This window comes from Gorilla gorilla, chromosome 6, assembly GCF_029281585.2.
Source record: "Gorilla gorilla gorilla isolate KB3781 chromosome 6, NHGRI_mGorGor1-v2.1_pri, whole genome shotgun sequence".
Classification (NCBI taxonomy): domain Eukaryota; kingdom Metazoa; phylum Chordata; class Mammalia; order Primates; family Hominidae; genus Gorilla; species Gorilla gorilla.
Window position 1 is genome coordinate 166,542,504 of NC_073230.2, and position 26,610 is coordinate 166,569,113.

The 26,610-nt window shown below is 55.2% G+C and overlaps 1 protein-coding gene across 4 annotated transcripts in view; it reads right to left on the minus strand.

The window, feature by feature from the left end:
- PTPRN2 (protein tyrosine phosphatase receptor type N2) overlaps nucleotides 1-26,610 on the minus strand; it is a 1,029,630-nt gene that overhangs the window by 108,664 nt on the left and 894,356 nt on the right. For all 4 annotated transcript variants that reach the window (XM_055347412.2, XM_055347413.2, XM_055347411.2 and 1 more), the window contains one exon: nucleotides 7,630-7,824. In XM_055347412.2, coding sequence (XP_055203387.1) covers nucleotides 7,630-7,824 — 195 coding nt within the window. The remainder of the gene's footprint in view (nucleotides 1-7,629; nucleotides 7,825-26,610) is intronic.

Here is a 26,610-nt window from a genome sequence, read left to right on the forward strand (position 1 = left end):
GTACAGCCTACAGAACCCTGAGCCAATTCAACCTCTTTTCTTTATGAATTACCCAGTCTCAGGTATTTCTGTATAGCAGTGTGACAACAGCCTAACACACCTGTCTAATTAACCCGGGTCTCCTGGTTCCCAGCCCACGTCTTCCCGCCCAGGGGAGGCCCTTGCACAGGGGAGGCTGGGTCCCACTGGTACCGGGCCCTGTGAGAGTCTCAGGTACAGAACGGAGTCCCAGGAGCGTCAAGCAGGAGCTGTGGCTTGGGTGGCTGCATGGACACGGGAGGCTCTAGAACGTCCCCTCAAGCAAGTTAGGGTGTGAGGACGGATACTTGGGTCGGCACCGGGCCCAAAGGCCATGGCAGCCACTGGGAGGTCAGACCCATCCAGCGTGCACTGAACTTGGTGGGTCGGACCCATTCACTGTGCACTGAACTCGGTGGGTCGGACCCATTCACTGTGCACTGAACTCGGTGGGTCGGACCCATTCACTGTGCACTGAACTCGTTGGGTCGGACCCATTCACTGTGCACTGAACTCGGTGGGTCGGACCCATCCAGCGTGCACTGAACTCGGTGGGTCAGACCCATCCAGCGTGCACTGAACTCGGTGGGTCGGACCCATTCACTGTGCACTGAACTCGGTGGGTCGGACCCATTCACTGTGCACTGAACTCGTTGGGTCGGACCCATTCACTGTGCACTGAACTCGGTGGGTCGGACCCATCCAGCGTGCACTGAACTCGGTGGGTCAGACCCATCCAGCGTGCACTGAACTCGGTGGGTCGGACCCATTCACTGTGCACTGAACTCGGTGGACGCGTAAATGGCTCTCAAAGGAGCTCCCCAGGCCCGCAGGAGTGAGGCTGGGAAGTCTCGGGGTCTTCACAGCCGGCTACTATGGCACCTGGACGCTCCTCCTCTCCTGGCTCTGCCTCTTGCCCCAGCTTCCCCCTTCCCTGCTGGTTTAATGCCGTCTCTGGTCATGGGGCTCCGTGCCAGGTCCTGTGTGGCGTGAAGGCTTCCCAAACCTGCCCGCTGGAGAGAGACATCCCCCGCAGGGGCTCCCCATCAGGGCAGGGCACACCCCCACCCGCCGTGCTGGGAAGGGGGGACTATGTACCCCTCCATGTGCAGGCCTTGCCTATGCCAGGCAGTCCTCGATGGTGAGAAACAGCTTTCTTGCAAAAATAGGCTCCTCCAAATGTGTGCCACGAAGTCGGCATCGTCCAGACAGCAGCAACAGCCTGCTGTGTCTGTGACGCAGGCCCCACAAAGCTGGAGAGTTCGCCCTGCGGCCTGGTTTACTCATCAGGCCTCCTCGCCAGCACCCGAGCCAGAGCGAGAACGGCCAGCCCAGCCGCGTGGCCCCAGAGTGAAATTCTCGGTGGCCCAGTGCCCTTCATCCTGGGAGAGCAGCCATCTGTGCCCGTCAACCACGTGGGAACGATGCAATGGAATCTTCCAGAAATACAGGGCACTGGGTCTGAAGGTGGAGGGACTGGGGCCAGGGGAGCACCTGCCAAGGCCCCTGCACTGGTGGCGTGGGGTGCAGGGGACCCCAGCCCCTTTCTGCTGCAGCTGGTGACTTGCAGCCTTGGGCAGGGACATCTGGCATGGTTTCGCGAGGCCCTCCTGGTTCAGTGACTTATCGCTAAGAACTAAGAAGCGTGGAGCCTGACAAGATCAAACAGTGAGAGACAGAGATCTCTCAAGGTGCACAGGCAGAGACACGACGGGCCCAGGGAAGACTCCAGGCAGGCAGGAGGGCCGAAGGTCAGAGGCCGTGAGCCGTGTGGGTCTGAGGAGGTCACAGCTTGTGCCAGCATCTGTTGGTCGCCAACACAGACACGCATCACGCGTCCCACGCTGGGAGTTCAGAAACCCCACAGGCAAATCTGCGGAAGGTGCGGCGTGACTCCACAGGCTGGCAGCACCCCCTCCTCCTCGGCAAAATTCATGAACTTTCCTGTCTTCTGTGATCATGGGAAATCTTTGGTCACTTCCTGCAATGCCTAACTTTTCGTTTTTCACATCTCTGTCACTGCGCTTGGTTTTAATGTCGTCATCTGTGAAATGGGCCTACTTACAGCTCCTGTGCCCTCAGTGCCTCAGGACTCTCCAAGGATGAGCGAACTCAAAGATCACTGTCCATATCCTCATCTTCAACACTCAAGAGGATGGATTCTGAAAAGCACTTACTCAGCACGGCTTTCCCAAGTTAAGTTGTATATTATTTAAGTGGAATGGAGAAGTATGAAGCCAACTTTTTTTCTTAACATGCCCACTCTCCAAAGAACGTTCTCTAGCCTTTAAAGGTGGACGCAGTGGCTCCCGGCCGACTCAGGCGTAATTAGTCACATCGGGACGGTGACACTCTTCTCCACCTCCTCACTCAGAGCCAGCCAGGCAGAAATGTCACCCTTCTGAAAGCAAAGTGATAGGGAAACAGATCTTGAAAAAACTCGATGATTCTTTATCTTACAAAAGGATGCGACAGGATTTCTTGAGAAGCCACGTCCCCGCAGATGATTAACATGCAGCCGCTTTGATAACCGTCCTGTGAAGTCGCCTTCATCACGTCCTTGCTTTTCAGAGTCCCGAGCCTTGCTCTGAGTGAGCATCTCCGTGTCGCCTTTCGGCCGTTTCCAGAGAAATGTACCGGTTTCTCGATGGAAGTGTTTCCTTCCTGCCTCTCCCTCCTCTGAGTGCTCCATTCACCTGCAGGTGAGCCTCGACTCAGCTTCTTCCAGACAGTCCAAGGCAGGGGCACGGCCTGCACCTTCCTTGCGCCTGGGAGGCCCATTTTCCAGGAACAAGTGACATTCTGGGCTGGGTTTTCCCTGCAAATAAAGCCTTTTCTCCTTAGTTCATCCCAGAAGAAAACTGGAATTTTTAAAGGACCTTTCTAAGAAAATGAAGGCAAAGCAACACAAAAACCAGAATCAAAGCCCAGAGACAGGGATCAGGCAGGGTGTAGAGAATGCAGGCCCAGAGGCCCAAACCCTAGCAAGCAAAGGCCCCGCCGGGCTCTGTTCCTTCAGCACAACCCCTTCCTCTGCAGCCTGACACACCTGCGGCACAGGTGAGGTCTCAGGATGGGCGGCATCTCAGATGCTCACCCGGTTTCATCCTCACAGGAACCCCAGGGGAAAGGCACTGCCATCAAGCCCGTCTCACAGGGGAGAAGACAGAGGTTGGAGGTCTGTCCTGGGACACAGCACCTGCAACAGCAAAGCGTCTCAGCTCTGACACCTTGCTGATGGAGCCCAGAATCTGTGCTCCACATCTAGACCCGACCACCTGCTGTCATGGCAGAGCGGGGGACCCAGTGGCTACCCCGATGACCTGCCCACCCCTGCCCCTTCCCATCAGGCTTTCATGTGGCCCCTTCCCCGGGGGTCCCTGAGACGTGTGCTCTCCCTCTTGTTCCACCTGCTGGGACACCTTGACCAGGTAACTAAGTCCCTCCCTGCAGTCCTGAGACACCAGCCTCTTCCTGGTGACACCCAGTGGCTGCACAGCCCCATGGATCCCCCCCATCGGGGCAGGCACCTGCCGCCTCCTGTCTTCCAGGGAAGCCTCCTTCTCTCACACCCTGGCCCGTCTCCTTTATAAGAGTGTTGTGTGCTCCCCTCTCTAGATGGAGTGCTCATTTCTAGAGTTCTGTTACTCCGGGTCTCCAGCACGGAATCCCAGCCTCTGTGCGGAAAGCAGCAGTGTGAGCTCCAGTGGAGTGTCCCAGGGCGGGAGGGGGCTCTCGGGGCCCGGAGGCCCTTCCTGTGGGGCCACAGCCAGGCCAGCCCCGCCTGAAGGTCTGGGCTCCGGGGCAGTGTGCAGCCTCCACCCTCCCACATGTGTCCTTTGTCACAGAAAGTCTCCGCTCTTGGTGCTGAGCCTGCCCCCCAGACGGTGCGGCCGGCCTCTCCCACCTGCTGGGGCTCCTCACGTCTAGCTTGGCCTCCAGACATCACCAACCTCTGCTGTTTATTTCATCGGATCGTGGGGTTCAGATGCCACGTTTTGTCCAATGTGCCCCAGGAGTGGCTGCATGTCAGGAACATGTCGCTGGGAATCTCTCTGGCTTATCTGACTGTCCTGCCATCCTCAGGTGAGGGGCAGTGAGGTGGCCGTGTTGGGTGTCTGGCGGGAACGAGGCTTTGCGCACAGAGGGCTGGGCTGCTGGATCACCCAGAATTGGCTGCCTTGTAGCTGTGATGAGTCAGAAGGTCGGCGACTCTGATGCGTTCCTGCGGCACCAACCTGCATGTGCTTTCTACAGCCTGTGTGTGCCAGGGAGGGTGGCGGTCAGTGCCCCGAGATTGGCTGTAGCTTCCGAGCCTAAAAGGCCACCTGTGTGAGTCCTGGGAAGAGGTCTACCTGGAGCTCACCTGTGGCGTGAGTCTGTGCCTCTCTGCTCCTGTACCAGGGACATGCCCACCAGGAGACCCCGCATGGCTGAGAGGGCACGGGAATGCACTTGTAAAGTGAGCTCAGAGGAAGGAAAAGCAGAACTGCTGAGTGTGAGGAGACGCCAGGGTCCAAGGCCCACACATGGCCCACTTGGTTGTTGGACTCCACACGATGCCCGTCGCTCCCCACACCCACCCTGACTCCACACTGTGCCCGCCGCTCCCCACACCCACCCCGACTCCACACGATGCCCGTCGCTCCCCTCACCCACCCTGACTCCACACTATGCCCGTCGCTCCCCACACCCACCCCGACTCCACATGGTGCCCGCCTCTCCCCACACCCACCCCGACTCCACACTGTGCCCGTCGCTCCCCTCACCCACCCCGACTCCACACTATGCCCGCCTCTCCCCACACCCACCCCGACTCCACACGACGCCCGCCTCTCCCCACACCCACCCCGACTCCACACGACGCCCGCCTCTCCCCACACCCACCCCGACTCCACACGACGCCCGCCGCTCCCCACACCCACCCCGACTCCACACGACGCCCGCCTCTCCCCACACCCACCCCGACTCCACACGACGCCCGCCTCTCCCCACACCCACCCCGACTCCACACGACGCCCGCCGCTCCCCACACCCACCCCGACTCCACACGGTGCCCGCCGCTCCCCACACCCACCCCGACTCCACACGGTGCCCGCCGCTCCCCACACCCACCCCGACTCCACACGGTGCCCATCGCTCCCCACACCCACCCCGACTCCACACTGTGCCCGCCGCTCCCCACACCCACCCCGACTCCACACTGTGCCCGTCGCTCCCCACACCCACCCCGACTCCACACTGTGCCCGTCGCTCCCCACACCCACCCCGACTCCACACTGTGCCTGCCTCTCCCCACACCCACCCCGACTCCACACGGTGCCCGCCTCTCCCCACACCCACCCCGACTCCACACGACGCCCGCCTCTCCCCACACCCACCCCGACTCCACAAGACGCCCGCCTCTCCCCACACCCACCCTGACTCCACACGATGCCCGCCGCTCCCCACACCCACCCCAACTCCACACTGTGCTCGCCGCTCCCCACACCCACCCCGACTCCCACCAGCACCTGCTGGCATCATGGAGTCAGGGAAATATCTCAGTAACATTCATTTTCAAAACAGCATTGGTTGATGAGGAAGATCCAGTTTCCCTGAGTTTACAATCTGTACGCACAGAGTCTAAGTCAGCCGGACTCATACTTGGCCTGAGTGTGTTTCTCGTTTTGGCCCTGCAGTTGTGGGCGGTGGTGAGACGCGTTCCGAAACAGGCCCCCGTCACAGTGTGTGGCCCTCGATGACCCCCCAACAGGGTGTCTGGAGTCAGGCTTTGCAGGGTTTCTGCCAGGTGGAGGCTGAGTCTGTCCTTGCGGTTTAGGCATTCCAGCGGAAGTGAACCCTCGCGCTTGCTGTCAGAGCTGCCATTACATATGTGAATGCCAAACACAATTCTCCGAGAAATACAGTATTTCCAGGTACCAACAGAGCTTGAGATATCACCAAATTGTTACTCAAGCACCTTGAAATGTGGAAATATCAGAACACAATGAGAGCTCGCTAAGCGGCTCTCCTCTTGGCTGACCTGTCAGATGAACGTCTTTGGCTGATGTGTTTGACCCTAATACCAAATCTCATCACAAATATGAACTCCTGGTCTCTGCTTCTTTTCTAAAAGGGACAAATGTCAAAACAGCCTCAGAAAAGTCAGATCTAAAGTAACAAAACCACAATCCATCAAGGGAGGAGGTTCTGCCAAAGTCGATGACAGGTCTGCCGAGTGAACTCCACAAGCTGTCTGCTCCCGGGTGTGAACACATCGGGTTCGATTTCCGGCGGGTGGTCCGGCTTCGTGGGCTCGCCCCAGGGAGTGATGGGAAAAAAATGTGCCCTGCTCAGCTCACGGATCAGGAAAGCCAGGCTTCTTGACTGTTGCTTCTCCTCACTTTAAGTTATCCAGGGAGAAGGCTGCTGAGTTCCTCAGTTTCCCCAAACGTCTGGTCCAAGCGGGTCTAGAACTGCGTGTTTCCCACCAGCCGTCAGCTGTTTGTCCCTGGAGTGTCAGCTGGGCCGGGAGGCCTCCAGCCTTGATCTCCAAGCTCTGCAATGAGGCTTTTTAGTGAAAACATGGTTTTCTGGCTTTTTGTGGTCCAGATCCACCAGTCTATACTATTATTACCTCATTAGGCAAAAATAATTTTAAAAAAACGTAAGCATTTAACAGCAACTTACAGGGTCCATCCTGCAACCTGGGAACTTAACGGTACGGCGAAGAATGTTTCCCTGACCCGTAAGTGCAGCCGCTGCTCCAGCCAAGCAGTGAAACAGGCTCTGCCCTTTCACCCAGAGGCTCCGTCTCCAGTGCGGGAAACAGCACAGGCCCGTAAGTGCAGCCGCTGCTTCGGCCAAGCGGCGTTAACGGGCTCTGCCCTTTCACCCCAGAGGCTCTGTCTCCAGTGTGGGAAACAGCACGGCCAGGCACGGTCACCCACCGGGATGACGCCTACGGCCTGGAGATCCAGGAGGCAGCCAGCAGGACGTGCTGCGCTATCGACAGCTCTCCTAATAACACCCGGACATTCATTATGTATGGAGTGGCAATGCACGGCCACACACGCGTGATCACTCCAGCGAGGACCCTGGAAAAGGCCGCTGAAGCCGCGTCGCCGTGAGCCTCTGTGCCGGCGCCACCAGGAAGGCTCCTGTGAAGAGCCGAGCACCCAGCCCGCACCTCCTCCTGCCTTGCTGTCACAGCAGTGACATTTATTTACCCAAATGACGCTTGCTGGCCTTGAGTGCCAAGGAGACAGCCGCTGCTTCCGAGTCAGAGGCCCAAAATGGCAGCGCACATGGTAGGCACTAACAGACGTGTATTCCACTGAAAACTAAATAGCGGGTACTCACTCTTACACACCAGGGACTGTGTGTGTGGGGGCTGCACTTTCCAGGCAGAAGCACAGCAAAGATCTCAGGAAGTAAATATTCTTGTTTATCTAAATTAAGAAGACTCCCTGCAGGAAGAGCCCTGCCTGTCAGCCTCTGCAGCGGGCAGGGTGTAGCCATCATCGCCCCGTCCTTGAGGGTCAGCGGGCGCAGATGCTGGGTGTTGCAGGGGCCGAGGAAGGCGGGCCCTGGTGTTTGTGTGGCAGGGAGTGCAAAGACTGGGCTTACCAGGATCATGTGGCCAGTGGAGATGTCCATGTTGGACTGCACGGGCTCCTCGGACCAGGATGAGGCGCTGCTGCGCGCGGAGGGGCTGGGGATCGGCCCGTCGCTGAACTGGGATGAGACGCTGCTGATGCGTGACGTGTGCGGGCCCTCGGGTCGGTCTGGTGGCCGCGTGGCCATACGCTGGCGGCATAGCTCCTGCAGGACAGGGGGAGGAAGAGCAGGGGGTTAGTGGCATTGGGGACACCCAGCAGGACGAGGGCCACGGCACCCACGTGGCACAACCCCTTCTCCTGCTAAGATCCAAGGTTCAGGCAGGCGAGAGTTTACCCCAGGGCAGGCCAGCGCAACATGACGGTCAATGCACCCCAAAGCACGCGCCCAGCACGGTGCCCCGAGAAGACTTCAGGCTTGTGCAGGAAAAGAGATAGAGGCCTTGCTCTCAGAATCTGAGAATACAAACACACATACACACACACGTATACACACACACACACACCACACAACACACATCACACATATACACACACACACCACACACACCACACACACACATCACACATATACACACACACACCACACACACCACACACATACACACATACATCACACACACACCATACACATCACACATATACACACACATACACCACACACACCACACACATCACATCACACATATACACACACATACACCACACACACACCATACACATCACACATATACACACACATACACCACACACACACACCACACACATCACACATATACACACACATACACCACACACACACCATACACATCACACATATACACACACATACACCACACACACACACCACACACATCACACATATACACACACATACACCACACACACACCATACACATCACACATATACACACACACACACCACACACACCACACACATACACACATACATCACACACACACCATACACATCACACATATACACACACATACACCACACACACCACACACATCACATCACACATATACACACACATACACCACACACACACCATACACATCACACATATACACACACATACACCACACACACACACCACACACATCACACATATACACACACATACACCACACACACACCACACACATCACACATATACACACACATACACCACACACATCACACATATACACACACATACACCACACACACACCACACATCACACATATACACACACATACACCACACACACACCACACACATCACACACACCACACACACATCACACATATACACACACACCACACACATCAGACACACACACCACACACACACACCACATATGTCACAGACACACCACACACACATACACACATCACAGACACACACACACTGCACACGCCACAAACACACACTCCTATAGATTCAAGAAAGCATCCACTGGATCCTCCCCTGTCATCAGCATGGAATATTCTGGGATAACGCCACAGTAGCCTTCGTTGGGTGGCTTCTCATTCTATCAGAATATAAGCCACAGGGGAGGCCGGGGGTTTTGCACTGTGGACTGAGATACAGAAACTGGTACCACAATCAAAGAGTTTGCAGAAAAAAGAAGAACCTCATTCTGACGTTTCTTTCTCTTTCCAAAGCAATGTCCAAGAGCCCATGCAAGAGAAGGCAAATGGAGCCACACGGGAGACAGAAGGCACAGGGGAGGGAGAAAGGCCTGTGCTGCTGAGTAGACACCAAAGCAGAAGTTCCCGGATTTAAAGGAAACTCTCAACATTACACTCCAAGACAGCTTCTGAGGGATCACTGCAGGGTCTTCGACCCTCCTTCCCCAGGCAAAGCTCAACCACACACGCGGCGGGCATCCTGAGCACCTGCCCGGCCGTATGGGACCCGCCTGCAGGCAGGACACGGCCACGCAGCCTCAGGTGCTCAGAACACGCCGGGACCCCGCTGCTGCCGCTCACCTTCAGGGTGCAGCCTGGGTGCCCCCCCTGATGTCTGACCAACAATCTCGTTTTGAAAGTGTTCTAACCACTGTGTTAGGATAGCCCATCCTATTGCCTGGTGAAAATATACCTGTACCCTGAGTCTGCAAAATGAAATGATACCCAGAAAAAGTTTATAAGAGAACTGGAGCTCAACAGAAGAGGTGAAAATGCATTCGTGAGAAAAAGAAAGGCTCCGGGGAACCTGGTGGGCTGCTGCTGCCTTGGTTTCATTTTGGTGGCGTCTGGGGGAGGCCAAGCCACCCACTCGCTCCCCCCAGCCGTGTGCGTCAAAGGCCTTGCACTCCCCAAGGCAACCGCTAAAGCTCAGGAAACACTCCATGTGTCCCTTCTCCCTTCACCCCGGGGTGCCGGCTTCCTTGTGTCCATTCTCCCTTCACCCCAGGCTGCCAGCTTCCTTGGCTTTAAAGATGTCTGCCAAGCCCACCGGCACCACACCATCTAGAAAACATTTCCCTCCACCTGGCTCTCTGGGATGAGCAATTCATGCTCCTGGGCTCTCTGCTTCGGACTTGTAGCGAGATACAGGTGCTGTGGGAAGGGGCCCTGCGGCCCCCACTCTCCATGAGCCTGCAGCCCCTGTAAGAGCAGCTGGGGACAGGGAGGATGACCGCGGGGACAGGGAGGATGACTGCGGGGATGGGGGGGATGACCGTGGGGACTGGGGGGACGACCGTGGGGAAGAGGGGGGACGGCCGCGGGGATGGCTGGGGGCACTGGGCGGGAGGCGGATAGCCGCAGGGACAGGGGTGGGAGGATGGTCACAGGAATGGGGGGGGCGGGGGGGATGACTACGGGGACCAGGCAGAGACGCACAGGGGAAGGTGGACTTTACCAAGGGCCTCTGGTGAGGGTAAGGGGTCTCTAACAAAAGGGAGAGTTCCAGTTCCTTCTTTCCCATACATCTTCAGGTACTTGTTAGTTTATAGACAGTTTTAAAATAGTGAGTGTGTTTAAAAAAATCCACCCACGTTTTCTCAGAATCTCAAAAACAAAGCAAAATAAACAAACAAAAAAACCCCACAAAGGATAATTCTTTATTTTTTATTTTTATTTTTATTTTTGATATGGAGCCTCACTCTGTCTCCTAGGCTGGAGTGGAGAGGCACGATCTCGGCTCACTGCAACCTCCACCTCCTGGGTTCAAACGATTCTCCTGCCTCACCCCCCTGATTAGCTGGGATTATAGGCGCCTGCCACCACGCCCAGCTAATTTTTCTATTTTTAGTAGAGACAGGGTTTCACCATATTGGCCAGGCTGGTCTCGAACTCCTGACCTGAGGTGATCCACCCAACAGAGATGATTTTAATAAGGTAGATGATACCAGTAACCAACCTGAGTATACATCTCATTTATTTCTAAAATGTGCACATGAATTTTGCTTGACGTGGGGGAAAAGCACACTGAGAAATGTTTCTGAAGTAACTTCTATCTCTTCACACAATTTCTCCAGAAAAATAACGTCCAACCAAAGCATGAGAACAGCTACAGCTCAGGGAACCCAGAGGGTCCGAGAATGTGACCCTCTGGGGAAGAGGATTTGAAACGCTGGAGATTTACTCACATAAAAATAAAAAAATCAAGCTAGTTCCATGCCCATCCTGTGATTTGCCACCCATGGGAGAGCTACAGTGAGGTCTGAGCTCTGTTATTTCCTGAGTGCCACGGAGGGTGAAGCCACCAAGAGGCCCCACAGGACTGAGGTCCCTGCTGCACCACAAACTTCCGTTTCTATTGTATTTATTTTTCTCCCAAAGTCACCAATAGCAAACAACCACAGGCTTTTCATGTGACCTTCGGAAAACCTCTAAAGGTCTCTAAGACTATTTTTTTCACTTTATAAATGGAGATCATCCTATAGTTACTGTGAAGATGAAAATAAATGGTTTCCCGTATATTCAGTGCTTCGCATGGAGGCAGCTACAGAGAAAGCCTCAAGCATTAATGAGTAACAGACACGTATTAGTGAATAGAAGTTAAGGCCGTTCTCTAAGCCAGAGCCAAACTCTTGACGGCTTGGCAAATGTAAAGATATTTCTAAAGAAGTTACAGAATTTATTATTACTATTATTATGAGACAGAGTCTCGCTCTGTCGCCCAGGCTGGAGTGCAGTGGTGTAATCTCAGCTCACTGCAACCTCCGCCTCCCGGGTTCAAGCGATTCTGCTGCCTCAGCCTCCCGAGTAGCTGGAATTACAGGTGTGCACCACCACACCCAGCTAATTTTTGTATTTTTGGTAGAGACGGGCTTCACCACATTGGCCAGGCTGGTCTTGAACTCCTGACCTTAGGTGATCCACCCGCCTTGGCCTCGCAAAGTGTTGGGATTACAGGCGTGAGCCACTGCACCAGGCCAAAGTCGCAGAATTTAGAGCTGGACAAGCCGACATCGCCTCCTCCGGCGGGTGGCTCAGTGCCCAGTGGCTCAGTGCTGGTGCACGGTGAGGGAGACCCAGGGTTCGGTGCCGCTCAGCGGGGACCTGCGGCTCTCACCAGTGGTCTCGCGTCACTGCGCAGCGCAGGGTCTTCTTGAAGGTCTTAACTTTTTCGAAGGAGGGAAACTGCGATAAAGATCCAAGAAAAATGTCCCTGGCAGAGAGGAAGCCCCCGAAAGCTTGGCGCAGAATGCTGGAGACCCGTGGCGGCAGCTCTTCGCCTGTGCAGAGGAAGACGCTGCCGTGGGAGAAGGGCGTGCCCACAGCAAGGCAACGCGCGGCCGGGGACGCTGCTCTTGCCCGAAGGCCCTCTCCCTGCGGGCTTCCGCCTGGGAACGGGGGCGGGTGCTCTAGCCGGGCGCTGCTCCACTCTGAACCCACCGCTACCAAGTTTCTATTCAGCAAGTGGCTCAGGCAAACATCTGAGCAGCGATAAGGCCGGGAATGGCCTGCACGGAGGAATGGGATGATGGGGAAGCCAGGTCCTGGGCGGAGGAGGTTGGCAGTGATAAAGCCGGGAATGGCCTGCAGGGAGGAACGGGATGGTGGGGAAGCCGGGTCCTGGGTGGAGGAGGTGTCTGGGGCTGAAGCCCCCCATGCTGCCCCTGAGCCTGGGGGCAGGTGAGAGACGCGTCCTACTTCCCTGGACACTACGATGGGTAGGACGCGGCTCCCCGGAGGCACCAGCCATGTTTCCCTCACATCACCGGCGCAGGCTTTTCTGAAGGGTCTGGGGGAACCTGCCACTTAGGAGAGTCTCTGCACCTCCACAAAGCTGCCCTGAGACAGAGGCAACGGGGCCACCATGGACGCCTCCTAGAAACCAGGACCCAGAAAACAGGTATGTCTTCAGAGGAGCAGGATGAGAACTGCAAAAACAGACCTAACTTTGGTTCTTTTCCTTGACGTCCAGGGCAGTCATTGACTCTTTCACTCATAGCACCTGCAGTCAGAGGGCCTGATTTTGAATCTGGGCTTCAGGTCTTACTGACTGTGTGGCCTTGGGAAAACACTAATCTCTGTGTGCCTCAGTTTCCCCATCTGTGAAGTGGTGATAATGGTACCGACTTCACCGCTGGGAGGATTAAATAAGATAACATGCTTAGAGTGAGGCTTTGGGCCTGTGCCTGGCACACACCAGGTGATTATTTGCTGTTCCTACTACGAAGATTATTAGTTTATTCAAAATCAGGTTTGCTATGGTCCCTTGCTGAGTCAGCACTGCACAGGGTGCCAGGAACACCAGGCTGAGCCAGGCTGGGTCAGACTCGCCAGGCCCTGACCCCCGAGCACTCCCACGCCACCCGGAGCTGGGCACGAGTGACCGCAAGAAGCGATGGGAATGACGGCAACAGCACGTGTTGGGCGTTCGTGGGAAGGGGTGCTGTGCGGCCGGGAGGAGGGGACCCTCCCTGAACTTGAGGTCAAAGAACGCTTTAGGCAGGAGAGGCTCAGGCCCCAAGGCTAGGCTGCAATGGCACCTGCAGAGATGGGGAGGTGAGAGCAGGCATGGGGCCTGGAGGTGCGTAAGAGCTTCCACGGGGCGAGGAAGGAGGAGGAGGAGAGAGAAGGGGCCGCCACTCCCTACAGCCTCCTGGGTGGAGAGTGCTGCGGGCACAGCGCTCTGCATCCACGCCGCGACTGCTTTCGGAATGTGCTTTTCCAGGGCGAGCCTTCTTTTTGGACATGGGATGTACCTGATGTCTACAAGCTGGAAGTAACGTTGCCGACCATGCGCTTCTTGTGCATGCAGGGTCTGAAGGGAAGGCGTTGCATCCACCCCCACCTAACCTCACGGCTCAGCCACGTCCACGCAGCACGGTTCAGTCAGAAGTTCACACCTCATTCAACCCAGCTGTTGCTAAGTCAGTGTGGCTGTCATGGGACCAACTGAAGGGTGTGCTGCCTCACGCCGCATCTCTGGACACCCACAAAGCATTGCTTTTGCCACATTCTGCTTGGCCGCGAAGCCACTTTCTGCGGCCCGAGCTCCAACCCCGACCATAACCCAGGCTGGGAAGAAGTTCCCCGGGCATCGGCGACTCCCTGCAGGTACGGCAGAGGTGGCAGGGGGCGAACAGCGCACCAGCCCCGCGAGGAGGTCACCGAGCAAGGGCTGTGCGTGTGGAAACCGTGATGACATCACACTGACAAGTTAAACCCTGGAGTCCCAGCGGCACTGGCTGTCGGCCGTCCTGCACGTGCCCCCGGGAAGACGTGGCTGCAGGCCCAACTCCTGGTGTCTCCCTTGGCGATAAACACAAGAAAGCCACATCTATCTACTGGAGACAGAAACAGAAATTCCTCACAAGTGAGCTGGAAATGCGCCAGTCTGCTGCGCTCATGGGGAACAGGGTCGGGCCAGCTCCCTTCAAGGATGGGGGCTGGGACGTTTGGCCGCTGCCTCTCCCACTCACTGTGGCCTGCCCCTGCCAGCGTCCCTTCCCCTTGCTGTGTGGCCCCTTTCTGGGCCACCTGCCAGAGCTCCTCACAGTGGGGACCGGCCCCTCCCTCTCCACCCTTCCCTGGACACTCTTGGGAATCTCCAGACGTGGGGAAAGCCAGGAAGGAGCCTGGATTCTGCCTCATGGCTTGCTGGAGAAAGCACTGAGGGGCATCTCATGTGGTCTCATTCACTGGTCCTTTAGGCTGATTATAGTTTCCAAATTCATAATGGAAATTCTATAGTCTGTCCATTCTCAGTCCTTTACCTTAACATTTAAAAATTTTGTAAGGAAAAACACACTTCTTACTAGAATGGAATAAAAAATGTAGAACGCTACTTGACTTAGTAATGGTTTAGCCAGTGCCAATGAGACAAACCTCACAGCATTTGAAATCGCTCTAGGTTATAATTTGGGACATTTCCACCCTGCATGAGGTGACTCTAACCCTCTAAGCAAGGCTGCCAGTGCAGGCTCACTGGAGATGCCACTGGGAGCTGTTTTTCCCCTCCCAAGACTAGAAAGTGACTGGCTACAGCGGGCGAGGGGGCCACACTCCTCACTCTTCATTGAAAAGTAGCATCCACACCTGAAAAGGCGGTCACATCCACGGTGCTGAACGGAGGTGTGAGCTTGCTGACCGCTGAGGCGATGACTGAATGGACGGCGTGGCACACATACTTCTTTAAAACCTCAGTTGAAGGTTACAGCATCAGCTGCCATCACACCAGAACTGCCATCAGACGAGAGCAGCCGCTGCCCGTATCACCTGCGTTCATTATCAGACTTCTGTGGGGGCCCAGGGCACAGAGCGGGGGCTCCTGTCAGCCAGCGACAGAAACGGCCATCGCCACTGCAAACACTCTAAGTACCATTCTGTGCGGTGAGTTTAAAATACAGAACTGTAGTCGGGCGCGGTGGCTCACGCCTGTAATCCCAGCACTTTGGGAAGTAGGTGGGAGGATCCCTTGAGCCCAGGAGTTTGAGACCAGCCTGGGAAACACAGTGAGACCCCATCTCTAAAAAAATAATTAGCTAGGTGTGGTGGCGTGCACCTGTACTCCCAGCTACTTGAGAGGCTGAGGTGGGAGGATCACTTGAGCCCAGGAGGATGAGGCTGCAGTGAGCTATGATTGCACCAATGCACTCCAACCCTGGTGACAGAGCAAGACCCTGTCCGCCTACACCCGCCAAAAATACAGAGCTATGATCTCGAGAGCATTTTATCTGAGCAAAAGATAATTTATAAAGCAAAATCAACAACATGAGCCTCCTCTGAGAGAAAGCTGGAGGCCAGCCCCATCATGTTTTGAAATTTCCCTGATTTATAATCCTCGGTAAACACAAAGGGTGCATCCTCACCCGGAACAAAACCCTCCTGGTCAGACGGTGAACGCCCCAGAGCGAGGCCTGTGGGCCACACGAGCCTGCTGAAGGGGTTAACCGGCAGTGGTGCCAAGCAGGAAGCCCGGAGACCTGCCCCTCCACAGCGCCTGCTTGCAGGGGCCCAAGGGCCTCCCCTGTACAGCCTGGCCTGGGGGCACTGACACATTTTTGGCAAACAGATCTTGGCCGGACAGAAGGTCCAATCCTTCCAGCCACTTCACTTAAAGAAAAATCTTCTATTTAAGATCCAGACTCAGCCTAACAATCACGAAGATGGCTCTGTTTATGATCCGGGACGATGCACCTTCAGCCACAGCGACCCAGTGTGTGCAGCTTGGCGACCTTGAGTTTGTAAGGACGAGTAAGACCTTGTGGCATTTGCGTGACTCAATAACCAACAGGTAATTAAATATGAATGAAGAAGAAAGGTAGATGTAACCACATAACTCTTTTGATTCTAGATTTAGCTGCGATGTCGGCGGCACTCGCGAATTCCCTCCCCACTCTGAGGAGCGGGACGGAGGCTCCATCCCACTGAGGGCTGGGCATGGGCCTGCCTGGCCCTGAAGGCACCCACGGGGCCACTCCCACCAGGGTGTGGATGAAACCTGTTTTCTCTTCCCAATTCATACTCTTTAGCAGCGAAGAAAAAACAATATATATGTGAACTAAAAAAAAGGACTATAAATCATGCTACCATAAGGACACATGCACACATATGTTTATTGCAGCACTATTCACAATAGTAAGGACTTGGAACCAACCCAAATGTCCATCAATGATAGACTGGATTAAGAAAATGTGGCACATATACACCATGGAATACTATGCAGCCATAAAAAAGGATGAGTTCATGTCCTTTGCAGGGACATGGATGAAGCTGGAAACCATCATTCTCAGCAAAATATCACAAAGACAGAAAATCAAACACCACATGTTCTCACTCATTGGTGGGAAGTGAACAATGAGAACACTTGGACACAGGGCGGGGACCATCACACACCACAGCCTGTCAGGGGCTGGGGGCCAGGGGGAGGGATAGCATTAGGGGAAATACCTAATGTAAATGACGAGTTGGTGGGTGCAGCAATCCAACATGGCACATGTATACTTATGTAACAAACCTGCGCGTTGTGCACATGTACCCTAGAACTTAAAGTATAATTAAAAAAAAAAAAAGAAAAAAAATTCCAGGTACAAAGGGGAAGTCATTTATTTTTATGCCATGCTGCCTTGCATTTTTGGAATGCCTGTCCCTGGAGATGGCGCTCACATCTTTCCGGAAAGCTCTGAAGGTCCCTGCGTCTCAGTATAGCTGCTCTGTAGCTTTTTAGCTGTCTGGCCCCTCTTAGGTGTTGAGAAAGTTATTAAGAAAATTATTAAGGATAGCATGTCAAATTCCCAGTGAGAAGGATGCATTTGCAATAATGGAAAAAGGGCACGGTTTTGCAGGTCATCTCCATAGTAAAATATCAGTGATTATAATGTGCCTCTATTCTTGAGAAGAAAGTATTCCAGAGCCATTAGTGTGTTAGAAAAAAAAAAATCCCATAGTAGAAAATGAAATCCATTATTGGCAAAGAAAGCAAGCCAAGACAGAGCTGAGATCTGCACGGTGTGGCTGTGTAAGGCAGAGGCTGAGGACCAGGACTCTGGGTCCAGATCACCCAGGGCTGTGTGCCACTGGACAGGCTGCCGAAAGCTGCGTGTGTGTTTTTAATCTGTGAAATGGGGATGAAGGCAGAGCAGCTCCACAGAGTTGCTGGGAGGACTCTGAGGGTGGATGTGTGTGGAGCACAGAGTACAAGGCCTGGCTTGCACACTCGGCCCGTGGGACACTGATCTCAGGGGGGGTGCAATGAGTACACAGCCCGGCTTGCACACTCGGCCCGTGTGACACTGATCTCAGGTGGGTGCAACAAGTACACAGCCTGACTTGCACACTCGGCCCGTGGGACACTGATCTCAGGGGGGTGCAACGAGTACACAGCCTGGCTTGCACACTCGGCCCGTGGGACACTGATCTCAGGTGGGTGCAACGAGTACACAGCCTGGCTTGCACACTCGGCCCGTGGGACACTGATCTCAGGTGGGTGCAACGAGTACACAGCCTGACTTGCACACTCGGCCCGTGGGACACTGATCTCAGGTGGGTGCAACGAGTACACAGCCTGACTTGCACACTCGGCCCGTGGGTCACTGATCTCAGGTGGGTGCAACGAGTACACAGCCTGACTTGCACACTCGGCCCGTGGGACACTGATCTCAGGTGGGTGCAACGAGTACACAGCCTGACTTGCACACTCGGCCTGTGGGTCACTGATCTCAGGTGGGTGCAACAAGTACACAGCCTGGCTTGCACACTCGGCCCGTGGGACACTGATCTTACACGGGTGTGGGCATCCCCCTGCCAGTGCCCGCATCTACATTTGGGCACAGAGAAGCCACACAGCCTCACGGGAGCTGGGGGCCTCTGGCAGACCTCCTTCCAGGACACAATACCAAGGAGGCCAGACCCCCGGGGCTGTCCCCACTGGATGACCCTCTGGCCACTCTGTCCTGCTGATGAGACCCTCTCCCTGCCTCCTCCCTCTCAGTAAAACTAGCGTAACTAGGCATTTTTAAAGAAGAGGGTGGCGTCTTCCACTGTTGCCCTAAATGGAAATGCTCCACTGCAAAACTCAATGTGATGCTAGTGCCTCACGACCTAACACCCTCCCCACGGGGCAGCGTTTGTCAGGAACGGTAAACCCAGCGCGTCCGCACCCAGGCGCAGAAACTCTCCATCAGGGAAATGTGAAAAATTGATCTTTTTGCAGCTCGGTGCTGCCTCCAAGACATCCAGAGCCAACTGGAACTGTGAGTGTGAGCCCAGTGGCACCGCAAGCGCCCACACCAGCACCCTGCCCTGGGCAGAGTCACGTGGGACCATCCCCGCAGGACAGTGCTGCACCCAGAGCCCCCACCCTGAAAGCTTCCCGTGCTCTGAGCAGCTCCTCAGGTGTGAGCACACAAACAGAGGAGGCCATGGTCAGCATGGCACATTCGGACACCACAGTCCTCGCTCGCCGTAGAGCTGCCTGCTCCTCTGCTGTGCCCAAGCTGGGGCCCCGGGCATGTCCGCAGAATCCTCAAAGTATCTTATACTTCTCTATAACACAATAAGCAAAATAAGCTGAAGAGGATTCTGGGGGCAGAAATTCATCCATACACATCACAAGGCAAATGTCTCATCTCTTAACTCAGCATTGGATGGGGAAAATTACAGAGTGGAAATCACTCAGAGAAGAGACCTGTCATTCTCGAATTCTGCCAAAAGAAGACCAAGACAACAAAGGTTTCAGGAAAACCTCTCTGCACGCTTCCGGGAGCCAACGGAATGAAGCCGTGTTGCCCGAGTGTGCGCACAGAGAGCCTTGGGTTTTTAGGGTTATTTCGAGAGTGTAATCACTAGCAACAGGACAACACTAAGGAATTAAACGTACAAAGCCGGGCAGGAAAAAGTGGGTTCATTGGGCTCTGCTGGGGAGGAATAAAGGCCACTCTCCAGACTGGACGTGGCACCAAGAGAACGTGGTGAACGGGAACCGGCTCTCTTTGGGGAGGGCCCTGGCCTTCAGCTCAGAGGGCAACACACAGCAGAAGCCGCGGGGCCCGGTGCAACCACAGGTGGCTCGAATGTAAAACGGTTAAGGAAAAAGCCTGCGCTCTGTCAGTTTGACACGGTGGCTGCAGGGCACGTGACGACAGGAAATCTAAACAGGAAGGTGAAATGTTTAGAAAGCGTGTGTGGGGAAAAGGCCGGGGAAAAATATTCCAGGTTGTTAAACGGGGTCATGTGTCATAGTGGGGAAAGAAAGGTTTCTTGTATAGTCACCTCTCCCCGATCATGACACAGTTTTACTTGATTTTATTTCATCATAAAACTCAGAGGGACTCAGAAGGAACTGCCTCACATGCTAGGTCAGCAAGGCCAGCTGGGAGCAGAGGAGCAGTAACCAATGATTTCGTTGAGGAGAGCGACTTTACACAAACACTCCACCATGCTAGGTCTCTGATCGGCACTGCTACAGGGTGCTCTGGGTTCTGGGTGCATCTGGGGCAGCCCTGTGAGACCTCAGGGAACACAGGGCCACACTCGCTTCTGGAGAGCAAACGGCCCACGGCCGCCCCTGAATGCCAGGGGAGCCTCCCTTCTTCTGCCACGGAGTCAGGGCCTCGGCAGCTGAGCCTGTCCGTGATCTAAGCCGGGACGTCCTCGGCTCATGGCCCACGTGGCCAACGCTGCTCTGGTGACACAGTCCCACCGCCTCCAGTGACTTCTCCTTGGTGTCCAGGTAACTTTTACACTTGGACCAAGAACAATGCACACACGTGTTTGCACAGGCACACACACACACACCCCCAGGGGAGGATGCCCCTGACAGCAGCGCCCAAGCCAGGGCCACAGAGCTCTGCAGGCCCCTCCCCGCTCCTGACACACGATGACACCCAGTTGGGGGCTGTAAGCACAGCTCCTGCAGGAAGGGGTTCCACGCACAGGCAAATGAGCCGAGTCAGCCCACGATGAGCGATGTTGGCCAAGCAATATGGAGTGAGTTTTTCCCATTTTGCAAGATGTTTTCTCAAAACAAAAATTAAAGATATAGACATGTTTCATGTAAGTGAAAAATAATTTTCAACACTCTTCTAAATGCGGAACAGTCTTGGAACAGCCTAAGATCAGTAGGAAAAAAGCGGCCTCTCCCCTCGCTCAGCCCCCATCCCTGCGGCGCCCAGAGCACCAGCCCTTTCTCGAGTCCCCACACAACCTCGCGGCCGGGCTCTGGGCATCCAGGCGTGTGCTGTTTCCTAGTTATTTTCACGTCCATACCCCTGCCTCCCACACTCAAGAGCAGAAGTCCTTCTGTCTGCTTTCTGTACCCGCAGCATCTACGTGGTGCAGAGGGGCCCTCGCTGAGCCCCTGCACACTGGTCAGCATCCCTGGCCTCCAGGTCACGGCTCGCTCAGGGACCGAGTGTCCCACACCAAGGCAGTCCTGGGGGAGCAGCGAGGGGCACGGCTGGAGCAGCTGCATTGAGCAACAGCTGCGGCTTCCTGCTCTGGGGAGGTGAGGGCTGTGTTTGAATCTCCTGAAGCCCCTGGTGGGTGGCTGGGAAACGCAGGTGCTCCACGTGAAGCACAGAAGGCACGTACGGGCTCACGGGACCCGCGGTCAGCTGCATCCGAGAGTGACCGACGTGCTGAAACCTGACCTCCTGCCTCCCTTTTTCTTAGGGACTGCCTCTCCCCTAAGACTAAAGACACTCATTTTCTTCATTTGCTCTGCTCCTGATAACGTCAGATTGAAACCAGGAAACAGTTGTGAAAATAAAGACATTGGAAGGAAACACAGAATTTTAATGAGCATCTTCTCTCTGGAATAACCCATGTGTACGACCGGCTTCTGTGATGGTCTTTAAGGCTTCCATAAAGGTGGCATCTTAGATGTGAGAGGGAGCACGTTTAACCCACGATGCCTGCAACCCTTCCCGTTGTCATGGGAGACCCCAGTCACACCGCAGCAAAGCCCCTCCAGCCAGACTGCGGTTGGTGAGACAAATCCCTCCCTTCCCGGCTCCCACAGAGGATGACTCACCGGGCAATTAAGTTCTAAGGGCTTCCAAGAAAGTCAGTGGTGCCTTCAAAGTTCACAGATCCAACACGACCTCTGTGAGCAAAGCCAGCCTTGAGAGGCCCCACAGGCTGAACCTTGCTTTTCAGTTTCATAGTCAGACAATTTAAAATAGCCAGTCAGTAAGAAACAAGTCATCTGCCTTCAGAGCAGCCCAGGCCTGACGTGGAAGTAGAGAATGGGCAGCTGTTTTTTTTACAAGAAACTTTTGCACCTTCCTAATTTTCTTTTTGCTCAGAATAAGGACTGATTGTCATGTGCCATCCCTGTCATCACCCGCATCTTCAGCCTGCAGCGTGTAGGGAGGACTCCCCATGGGCGGGCGGGACTCTGGACCTAAGAATTGCACAGGATGGTTTCCAAGAGGGTTTAGATGCTCCCCCGCCCCCCGCCCCTGCCCACAGACCTGCTCTTACCACATCAAGATCTTAGTTCAATGTATCGATTCATTCTTATCGAGCACGTAAAGGTCCCCGGTACGTGCTGTGGGTCTATTGGACAGACCTGGCCTTTGGGAAGCCAAGGCTGTCCCCACACGGGCTGGTCTGGTGTGGGCAACAAGGCCCACTCTGCACCCAGGCCTGCCTCCATCCAACACAATGAGGAAGTCACCCTACACTGGAGGGATGGTGACGAGATGTCACCGCAGAGGCGGCAGAAGGGATAAAGGGGAGGTAGGGATGAATAGGGCCCTGGTGTTCGGGATGGGACGGGCCACCCCGGGCTGAGATGGAAGCTCAGGGGACTGGGGTCTGCACGGGGCTCGACAGATGGGAGGGTCTGTAGGGATAAAGTGGGGAGGGGGGCGGTGCAAGGGAGGGAGCCGGGCAAACAAAGGCTCAGAAGCAGAGGAGCCCAGCCCAGGGACACAAAAGGTATTCACATCCTTCCATTCGGTGGCCACCACGGCTTAATTAAGCCAAAGGAAGGGCAGGGGCATGCAGGCTGGGGGTGGAGCAGCTACTGGAGCAGCTGCTTCTTCATTTTCGGAACTGCACCTCGTTCTGGGGCCCAATTATTCTACCTAAAACTGATCTGAGTGACACCCGAACTGCACAAGGCCTGAAGGACGCCCTGAAGAGCTTCTTCCTACCAGACCCCCGAAGGCCAGGGTCTGGGGGCCTGCTGGGAATCCCGGTCTCAGAGGTCTCAGCTCTGACCTAAGGGTGCTGAGCCCTAAGGTCTGTACAGGGAGTTTCTAAAAGTCTACGCTGTACCCCAAGAAGGGAACGGGTGGGGCAGCAGCCCTGGAGGAAAACCCGTGAGCGAGTCGTGGAGGGAGTGTGAGGGTTTTTGGGGAGTGAACTTTGCAGAGGGTGCTGGGAGCAGCCGGCCCGAGGACACTGCTGACTGGGGGACAGGGGCCACGGGTCGCACGTGGGGTGTCAGCTCTGCCGCCTCACTTGAGGTTGATTTGAAATCTCAAGATGTGTCTGAAAACCCCCCCTGGAGAAGCGAGGGGCCCGCTGGGAACGGGAAGGCCTGAGCAAGACAGACGCATGCCCAGGGCGAGGAAGGGGAGCCTGGAAAGCCACCCTCAGAAGAATCAGACACGTTTTCTAGACTTTCCCCTTCACATTTCAGCTTCACGTTTGGGGCTCACTTAACAATTCGTGTATTTGTTCTCCTTGAATCTAGTAGAGAATAAGAAATCCCTGGGATGGGGACAGAAATAATTCTGAAACTCACACACCAGCTCCAGCTTCCATCCAATTTAGTATTTTGTTTTGCAAAAAAATCTGCATTGTATTTCCTCCCACTCAGGAACATCTGATCTCTGGTTTCAGGGTGCGTTTTACAGGCCAGGAAAGGTGATTCCAGGTCGGGAAAGGCCATTCCAGGAAGATTGCGTTACTGTCCACTCTCCTGCATCATCGTCTTCACCAAAAAAACTGAAAGCGACGAAATGCCTACCCAGAGGGCAAATCCAGCTTCCGCTCTCCTCAGAGGCACTCAGTCCAGTTACGCATCAATGTGAGAATAGTCCCAGCACTTATCACTTGTAAACTCTTTTAATTGATTAGCTATTAAATGGCATAAGATCAATCCAAGTTTAAACCTGTATATCAAATCCACATTCCACAAACTCTGTAGTGAATTATGTATTTTAAAACATGCAGCTTTACTGGCTAATGTAATCGTCCGCAAATCTTCCCGTCTGTTCTTCAAGTCACTGTACCTGGAGGCGCACACCAGCACAGACCCAGACACTCAATTCTGGGGCTGCATTATTATCCTGTACATTAAAAAATCTTGAAAGGGTGCTTGTTCACACCTGCCACCTTTCTAGTGAGTCTCTTGTACTTGCTAATAGAGAAATAACATACCCAGGTTCCATCCTTTTTTTTTTTTTTTTTTTGAGATGAAGTTTTGATTTCGGCTCACTGCAACGTCTGCCTCCCAGGTTCAAGCAATTTTCCTGCCTCAGCCTCCCGAGTAGCTGGGATGACAGGTGCACGCCACCACACCTGGCTAATTTTTGTATTTTTAGTAGAGACGGGGTTTCGCCATGTTGGCCAGGCTAGTCTCAAACTCCTGACCTCAGGTGATCTGCCTGCCTCGGCCTCCCAAAGTGCTGGGATTACAGCTGAGCCCCTGTGCCAGTCCCAAGATTTCATTCTTAACCATCAGTAATTCTCCCAAAGCAGAAAAGCCATGGAGACGTTACATTTTGAGCAACAAAGTTTCAGAACAGCTGGCTGGATGAAGAAGGGAGCACTATTCTGCAGCCCCCATGGAACAGGAAAAGCCGCTGTTCAGACACCTGCAGAAACGCCTGACTCTGCCCACCTCATGTCCACATAAACCTGAAAAAATGGGAGAGGAGTAGCTGTCTGCCTCTGGAAGCCCCTCCATTTCCCTTGTGCATCCTGGCCCCTCTCTCTCTGAGCTCAGGCCCTTCCATGCTCCTCTCCCACCCCACAGAGGCCCCCTCTGCCGTTGTGTTTTTCTTCCTCTCCCATGTTCTGGCCTCACATTCTCTGAACCCCACCCGGCACACAGGGCTCCCTGCGTTCTCTGAGCCCCATGCCTGCCCCACCCGGCACCCAGGGCTCCCCTAGGGTCACAGTGTTGTCTGTTTCCAGGTTCACACTGGGGAGTCCTTCACAAAGGCAGACTGGGCCGACTCTGATGTAAGATCAAGTTCTCTGCTGTCCCTGTTGTTCCAGAAAATGGGATTCTACCCTTAGAAGCAATAAGCTTTCTGAGAAAACGCCTTCTGGGTCAGCTCCAAGTTCAGCTATCCCGAGGTTCCAAGGCTGTCTGCCCACCCAGACCCAAGGTGTCCAATCCTTAGGGGTGACCCTCGGGCCAACACCAATCACAGCCCTGGAGACCCCCACGTGTCAGCCATGGCAAAATGAACCCCCAACGCAGCAGGGGAGGGAAGGAGGAGGCGGGGCTCACAGAGCAGAGAGCCATGGAGAGCTCCGGGCCGAAGGGGACTTGGGCCTGGGAGAGAAGAGACAGCCAGGCGGCGAGGGACTTGTCCTGTGCAGGCCTCCCCAGGAGGCGAGGGTGGAGGGACTCCTGCTGGAGGCGGCCGGCAGATCAGCCTTCCTTATCCACGTCCTCGAAGTGATCCCTGTTTGACATTTGGAAATGACTTTCATCTGCTGGGTCCTCCTCGGTTTGACGTGCAATTGCTTTTCCCGAAGCTTTCTCCTCTTGTAACACCCAGCTCCTGCATGCCGTGGCGGCTCCAGCCATCATTCCTCATCCCATCACCCCATGCAGCGTCTTGCCTCCTTTTATGCCGGTGTACGTGTTGTGTTAAGAGCTGGGCTTTGCCATTTTTGACAGGCTAATGCATTTCACCACAGATAATGCCATTCACCACAGAGGCGCATTCTCTCTCGTGCCCATCAAGGCAGAGGCTGAGAAGAAGGTCTGCTTTACAGCAACGGCCTGAGGACCCTCAGCCCCAAGGTGAGGCCCCGCGCAGGTACCTCTGTACACGCCTGTGGAGTCCCACCCTGTCGTGTGCACGAGGCTGTCACCTGGAGATTCCGGCCCTGCCGGGCATCTCCTCCCACACCGAGCTCCTCCTGCCGGGGGGGTCTGCACAGTTCTGGGTGGGGGAGGCTCCAGGAGCTACCCGAGGCTTCTTCTCCTTGCCAACAACGATGCCCTCCTCCCGAGGGACGGTGGCCCCAAGGGGAGCCGGGAGAGCAGAGGCTACAGGCAGGGAGTGGGGAGACCCAGCCTTCGAGCACAGCGGTGCTGTGGGCACAGCGCCCCTTGGGTGGGACTTGCCTCTTGCTCACACCCACTCCTACCTCCTGGTACCCGCCTGCTGGAATCTCCTCCCCACCGCCTACCGTTTCTTTTGAAATCCCAGTTTAATCCACTTTTTTACACTTCCCTTTACTCCCTCAAGTGTCTCCTCCCAACACCCACTTTATTTCACAGCGGCTCGTGTCCTTCGGAGAGCCTGCCTCCCGCCATGGGCAGCAAGGTTCCCGCTGAGCTGCGCCCACCTGACCAGGGCTTCCCTCCTGCCGAGCCCTCACCTCGATGTGAGCCCTGAAGCCCCTTGGGCTGGGAGGTGAGGTGTTCAGAGCACAGATGCCCGAGGCTGCACCTGCACCAAGACCTGACCTTACTCCCCAGAGCCCCGGACCACACAGGGGCTCACCCGGGTGTTGGCTCACCCGGGCGCCTTCTCCGAACACCTTCCATCAAGTGTCTTGAATTCTGCAGAGCAGCCCAGGTTTCAGGGCTTTGCTCCTGTTTTCTTCTCTGGAAGTGCATGCTTTGCAGATGCCATGTCCTCAGTTTTAGTTCAGAAAATGTGTCCCGCCTCTCTAATCAGGTCTAAGGGAGGGGAGCAGCTCATGCCGAGGAGGACGTGTGCGGAAACGGGTAGCCTGGAAACGGGAGGAGCAGGCAGGAATCCAACACCCATCCCAGCCCCGCGGGCACTGACAGTCGCTGCAGACCGGGCAAGTCACCCTCGGGCAGCGCTTCAGAGCTGACGTGGCACCCGCACCCACAGGGCTGCGCTCATCCGCATGGCGGCCCAAGAG